We start from the raw sequence: 6834 nt of genomic DNA on the forward strand, positions 1-6834 counted from the left end.
TTGTCGCGTCCGAAAAATGCGCCACGAGGAGCCCCAAACAAAGAAGTCAAGTCGGGTCGCCGGCAAAAGAGCAGGAAATACCATGCGAACCTGGCAACGGAATCGCTCTCTTTCACGCTTGCCCTTTTTGTGCGAAGGAGGCAGGAGCAGGATACAGAAGGAAGAAAGCGGTGCGCGCCATGACGCTCTTCCGGCCGATGGCGGGGCAGAATGCACGTACCTTTTGCAGCAGGCGGTGGGCAGGGTGGTGGTGGTTCTGTGCCACTCCGACAACTAAAAGCGGGGCTCTGGATTGCGCGCGGCAGGCCACAATGCTTGAAACAACCTGCGGCTGGATTAAAAAGGGCCGCAGGGCGAGGATTCGGGCGGCGATTGCAAGGGGGCGGAAGAAGGGGTTCGAGGAGGGGGGGGGGGCGAGAAAGGGTGTAGAGAAAAGATGGGGAGTTGGAGAGGATGTGGAGGTTGAGTCGAAACTGTAGTTCACCACATGGGATGGAGGCTTGGTTGTGGTGGAAGGAAGGAGGGTGCGAGTTTGCAGAAAGGTAAAAAAAAAGAGGGGTCGCTGGGCTTGGAGAGGGCAAGGAACGGCAGGGTAGTCCAAAGTTCGAAGTATTGCGACAAGACGACGTGTGTCCCATGCCTTCCTACCAATCCACGATCTCTTAGACGCGTAAGGTGGCAACAACCCAAACTACACCTTTTTTGAGGGGTGTTTTTCCGGAAGGCGTCAGTAAGAGGACGATTGGTTTCGATCAAGTTAATTCGCTTTCAACTGAGGATTGATTTTCTGCACCGACCGTTTTCAGCTACCCTTGATGGGCCCGAGACCGCCTCCTCCGGATAACGGTTGGTGGGGTTCCTTTCCAGAGGCGCACTACATGTATGTACCAGGTACTCCGTATGTATGTACATACCAGGTATGTATGTATGTACATGTATGTACTTTGGGTACGGATTGAGTGTGGTGTAAATTTCAGACTAATTGCTCGGGTTGTCTGAACAACCGCATGTACATGTACATAAACTCTATGCGGAGAGCAGCACCTTCCCGGCAGTGCCCTATCGTTTCCAAGAGCGAGCTATGGGACATGGAACCGAGCTGCGAGCTTTCCTTCCCGTCACCCCCCAACAGCCTCTTCATTGCGCCAGCGGGTGTCTGCAGGTTGCACTCAGCTGGCCTGTTGAGTAGTAGGTAGGCTGCCCCACCCTCGCCGGTTCGCCCCGCTTGAGCCCTGATCTGAGTGTGCTCGAGCCGTATTTTGTGGGGTTCGATTCCCTCAGCGGCCCTGGCCGTATCCTGTGTCCTCCATACTGCGTACTACTGTGTACGGACGTACACTGCACAACCACCTGCGTCTCCCCAACCTCATGATTTTCCGCGAACACAGAAGCAGCAGATCACCTAACACCCGCGATCGGAGTTGTCGCAACTGGCTGTTAGTCAATCAGAGCTCAAGCCGGCACGTCTTACGGTCCGATGGCCGATCTGACTAGGGCCTCCTCCATGTTCTAGAAACAAGTAGTGCCGTCAATTCTCCCATATTTTTGTACAGATTACAGCAGTCACTTACCCTCTCTAATGATCGTCGAGAACGCTCTCCTACCGGCCTCGCTTTATTTCATGCATTCTAAGGAGAGGTGCGTTTTTACCCACCCGAAGCGCCAGAGAGTGTCGCCCTGCGAAGGCAACCCGTCATCAATCAGCGGGTGGGAGACGATCAATGAACATCTTCTGGCCGTGACGGGGCGTCCCATCCCACATTGACCGCAACAACCTCCCGGCGGGGTTTGACCCAATTGGCACGGGCCGGACGGTCATTGGCTCGGTCATTGGCTTCTGCCCTTGGTTTAAACGAATCGACGACCCGCCTTCCGCCACGGCACTCTGGGCGACCAGTGCTCCGTGTAATTCAGTCGCATCTCAATCGTTGCGAGTTGGTTTTCCATCCCGCCGTTGTCCTCCGTATCCTTAGCATGGCTTGGCGAAGGCCAACAGCGTGTGGTTGAGTGGCCAGTTGCCCGTCCGGCGGCATCCGTGGGGGACGTGCAGTCATCTCCATCCTCACTATGCTTAAAGTCCCATTTCCTAGCCCCCCTCTGCATCCCTGAACCACATATACCCCCGTGCGGCCTTCCCTGTGAATGCATCCCCTCAGAGGTTCCCCGTGACTCCCACACATATCCCCCTGGGAGTGATTTCGAGCCTCGGATGCCGGCATAGGCTGGAGTTCCTATCGCGGGGTGTTGGTGCCATCAGTCCCACGCCGCACGCCTCACTCATGCCGAGCCATGAAAACCGCATACGCCCAAGGAGTTCATGTCTTGACCATTTTGTGGGGGACGAACATATCCACTCAGGATACAAATCTGCTGTGCGACTCGATGCCGCTGCCCCCGTTGCGCGTACCGGATCCAGAGATGTCCGACTGCGAGGTCCCTGCATCCCACAGCCACTCGAACTTTTGTGAACCGACAACCCCGCGGCACACGGTTGTGGTTTCCGACCGGTTGTAGCCGTCTTGTTGGCGTCACGAAATTGTTGTCTCCCCTTGGGTGACTGATCAAGTATTGGCTTCAGAGTGAGACTCATCGATTGGCCCGCCCGCGTAATGCTACTAGCCGCCCCGAGAGGCTGGCGTTTTCTTTAAGTTAGGGAGAATAGCACATCAGAGCGTCCTCTGGACGCTGCCATGACGCTGTTCTGATGCACCTTAACCGAGTGGAGAACCACTCGATCAAAACGTATTTGGCCGGAGCCGAGTTAGGTCTTCCAGATGGTAGTTTGTTATGCTTCTGATTCGAGGGAAGATGCTTTTTTCCCCAGCCATGAAACATGAGGAGGTCACAAGACAGCACGAGGTGAAGGCTTGGCAGGCAGTCAGGTAGCTCAGCTTTCTTTCTAATCATGATGCTCCATGATTTTGGCAAGGCTGTCCAATGCTTTATGGCAAGTGAAAATCAAGCAGGTGGTTGGCGATACATGGCTTCCAAAAGATCTTTCATCGAGCTGCGGTCGCAACATTATGCCATAGATGGCTCATAGAGCCCCCGACAGCGCTCGAGTCTCCTAAAGGGGCCAAACACCGCGCTGCTAAGCAACAGGGCCTTCGGTTCTGCAGATAGGCAACCTGGCCAATCCATTGAGATCGGCTGAATGCCCCAAGACACAGCGGTGGCCAAAATATGAATGGTTCTCTGCCCCTTCTGGTGCCAAGGAGCCCTACCATCACGAGCATAGTGTATTTCATCCAACGAGAAAAGAACAATGCTGTAATCTCATCGGACAGAGGAGCTAAACATTGAGTGTATAACTAAGCTATATCAATACGCTCCATCTCTGCCCAACCGCGCTGACTCGCGCACAGTGCTGTGGACCAGATATTGTTTGGGGAGTGGTAGAAACTCGACGCATCCACCCATCAAATCAAGGGCCGTCATAAATACTATAAGCTAGCTAAGAAAGGCGGACAGAGAGAACAAAGGAGAGAGGATCAACGAGAGAGGATAAGGAAGAAGACGAAGCGAGACAAAAAGCGGAAGCTGGGGAGAAACCGAAAGGAGCGGAGGGGGCGAGGGAAGGAGCGACAGAATGAATGGAAGGCAAGAAAACGCGAGACCGAACCGAAAGAGAAAGGGAAAGAGAGAAGAACGCACCCACTAACCTTCCTGATAATTAGTGGATTCGACTCGACGGCGAAGCGTCAAGCGTTATTCCTTCGAAAACTTTCAACTTCTCTCGAGCAAGCAAGCAAGCAAGCAAGCAAGCAAGCAAGCAAGCGGTGACGTCGTAGTTTTCTATAACACTGCCACAAAGCTGTACGCGCCACCAACCCTCCGATGCTGAACCGAGATCTCACGTAAGGGCTGGGTTCTTGTCTCTAGGAAGGCTTGGTGTCGATGCCGGTCGAGGTCAGGCACGGTTACCTACTGGCAAAGTACCGCACAAGAGCTGATGTAGCCTCGGAACATAGGTAAATGGTTCATGGAGTGCTGTATCAGGCGATAAGGCATATAGCTAGGGTGCTTCCCGGCTCGAAGGGACCTAGGGAGATTTAGCACAAGAGGAGGTCTACCTTTCTGCACAACCGCCAGCCTCCACCAGCCAAACAAAGTAGGGCCAAAAATCCAGGCAAATTTCAATGCTCGTTGTCATGCTTGTAATCCAATGCTAGTGAAGCGCCTAAAAAGCCAAAATAAGCCAAGATATGCTTGAAAGAAAAAAGAAAAAAAAGAAAGGAAGGGAAACAAGTCCAGTCCATGCGCCTTCTTAAACTCCGCGTGTTCCGTTTCCTTGTTGCTAACCCGGGAAAAAATAAAGATCACATCCATCCATGCGTGAAACCATCTGGACCGCAGACCTCGCCAGCCATGCTCAGCCTTCCCGAGGTCAGCGACTCAGGCCTTAGTAAGCCCAACGAAAACAAACCCAGATAAAAAGAAAGAAAAGAAGAAGAGAGAGGGATGATGATGAGGAAAAGACAGGATCACATGACAGTACATCCCGTCGTCCTCGCTCTCCTTCTTCTCCCCCCCCAAGCCGCGGCATCGTTCGCACCGGCGGCACCCATCCCACCATCCCCGCCTTCCTCGTCATGCGCCATCTGCGCCTCCCTCGCCCGTCGCCTCCTCCTCCAGCCCCCCGCACCGCCGGCCCCGGCCTCCTCGTTGGCCTGCATGAAATCTGCCCACTTCCGCTCCAGCCGCCTGGCAGCCGGCCCGTCGCCCCTCAGCACCCTCTTGGTGTGCTCGTCGACCGTCATCTGCCAGCCGTGGAAGCATTTCAGAGTGATGATCTCGGCTGGGAGGAGGCGGTCCTTCTCGGGTACGGCGAATGCCGGACGACCGTGGTGACCGTCGCCAGGGACCACAGAATCAGAATCAAGGGTGTGGGTGCTAGTGACGGCGGCGCTGCTGGTGAGGACCTCTTCGTCTTTGCCGTCGTGGTCGTCGCGTACGACGGCGGCGGGCGGGCAGGGAGCCTCGGTGTTTCGGCTGAGGACCTCGCGCACGCCGGTCCAGGTGATGTTGGGGCAGTCATAGACGACCAGGCTGAGGCTGACCGTCGGGAGAGCACCTTTGCTGGCAGGGCGGGGGCAGCGTCTGCGGACCATGGCGGCGGCTTCGGCGAGGACGAGGTCGCTGACGCGGGTGTTGTCCATGTAGACGGATCGTAGGCGCGTGCAGGCACGTATTACGGGGAGCATGCCGACGTCGCTGAGGTTCTCGCAATAGCTGACGCTGAGGTGCTGGAGCCGAGCCGTGCAGGGGCTCTTGGCGAGGTGTTGGGTTAGGAGGGAGTTGGTGAGCTGCGCAATATCTTCCAATTCGAGGTGGGTTAGGCGCGGCGCGGAAGCGAGAATCGGCTCGAGGGCGGCGTCGGTGAGGTTAGTGACGCCCGAGAGCTGGAGGCCCTCGAGGTTCGGGACGGCGTAACCGAGGGCCTTGACGCCAGCGTCGGTGAGACGCAGGCAGCGGGTGAGATCGAGGTGGCGGAGCTTGCGGGGCGGAACCATCGGGCGGCCGGTCAGGTAATCGGTTTCCGGATCGGAGCCGTGCATCATGATTTGCAGGGCCGTGTCGGTTAGGTCGTCGCAGCCGGCGAGGACGAGCCGCTCGAGATTGTTGGTGCGGAAGAGGGCCTCGGCAACGTCGGGGTTGTGGAACCCCTTGATCTCGCCCGCTCGAAGGTCCTTCAGTTTCGGACACGCTTCAACGACGAACTTGATCCCTCGGGCGTCCATGTGCTTGCACCACGAGACATTGAACGTCTCGAGCTGCGGGCAAGAGTTGGCCACAATCTTGCAGGTGGCATTGTTCACCGCGGGCAGGCCGGTGAGATTCAAGTGGGCCAGCTTCGCGTTGGCCTTCAACAGGCTATGCAGGGTTGAGCGCTTAAAGTTTCGGCATCCCTCCAGAGTGGCGTTGATGAGATTGCGGCACGCCTTTACCATCACCTCGGCCCGTTGGTAGTGTTCCATCTGGAGGCAGCCCCTGAGGTTGAGGTCCTTCACGAACGGCCCGGCCGAGACAATGATGTTTGCCAGCGACTCTGCGGGAATTTCCCTGTAGAACTCGGATGCGTCGAGGCACGTCCACAGTTGACCATCGAAGCACATCTGGTGAAACTCGCGGGAGACCCTGGAGATCCGAACGAGTTCCTTGGGCCTCAGGAACGAGAGGACATATATCTTGAGCTCACGGGGCATGTCGGCCCAGAGGTTGAATGTGGTCGTCTTCTTCCTGACGTTTGGCGGCAGGGAAATTGTTGGCCGAGCGGGGGTAGCACAGCCGACTGGCCGAGCGGCAAGAACCGATTCCAATGCCTCCCGAGCTTCCTGACCGGGCCTCTCGGCGATGGGACTGGTTGGAATCGAGGTCTGGGCGCTAGAGCTTGCCGCGCCAGACGGCTGTGAAAAGTAGGAGCTGACACTCGGCTGGCCAAACGGGGAGGAGGTTGAAGCCAGGCTGGCGCATGAGAGCGTGCCGCTCAGGCTGTAGGGGCTGCTTGCGGACCGGGAGCGGCCGGAGCGGTTTAGAGAGGGCGACGACGACATGCGCTGCAGGCCGCGGAGCAGTCTATCCCGCTTCTTCAGCTGCGGCTCTGGTCGGTTTCCGACCCCCCCTTCGCCGGTCGGGGCACGGTCCGAGACCGTGGTGCTCGAGACCGTGGTGCTCGGGGGCGTTGCCGGCACATCATGGATCGATTCGGAGTCGGCCATGGCGGCGACTAATCCGGGCAGCGGCACGGGGGTGATCGGCGTCAGGCACAAGAGAGGACGAAGACGAAGGTCCGGATTGTTTGCCAGATTGACTCGGCTTACCCAAAGGCAAGGA

At 57.0% G+C, this 6834-nt stretch overlaps 1 protein-coding gene across 1 annotated transcript; it reads right to left on the reverse strand.

The window, feature by feature from the left end:
- Positions 1–4459: 4459 nt before the first annotated feature.
- MYCTH_2304022 (uncharacterized protein) lies at positions 4460–6834 on the reverse strand. The gene has a single exon (XM_003662833.1). The coding sequence runs from the start codon at positions 6717–6719 to the stop codon at positions 4485–4487; it is 2235 nt and encodes a 744-aa protein (XP_003662881.1). The 5' UTR covers positions 6720–6834; the 3' UTR covers positions 4460–4484.

Source organism: Thermothelomyces thermophilus, chromosome 3 (assembly GCF_000226095.1).
Source record: "Thermothelomyces thermophilus ATCC 42464 chromosome 3, complete sequence".
NCBI classification, from domain to species: Eukaryota; Fungi; Ascomycota; class Sordariomycetes; order Sordariales; family Chaetomiaceae; genus Thermothelomyces; species Thermothelomyces thermophilus.

Coding starts and splice junctions, on each gene's coding strand:
- MYCTH_2304022 (XM_003662833.1), bottom strand. CDS start 6,719: ATGGCCGACTCCGAATCGATCCATGATGTGCCGGCAACGCCCCCGAGC.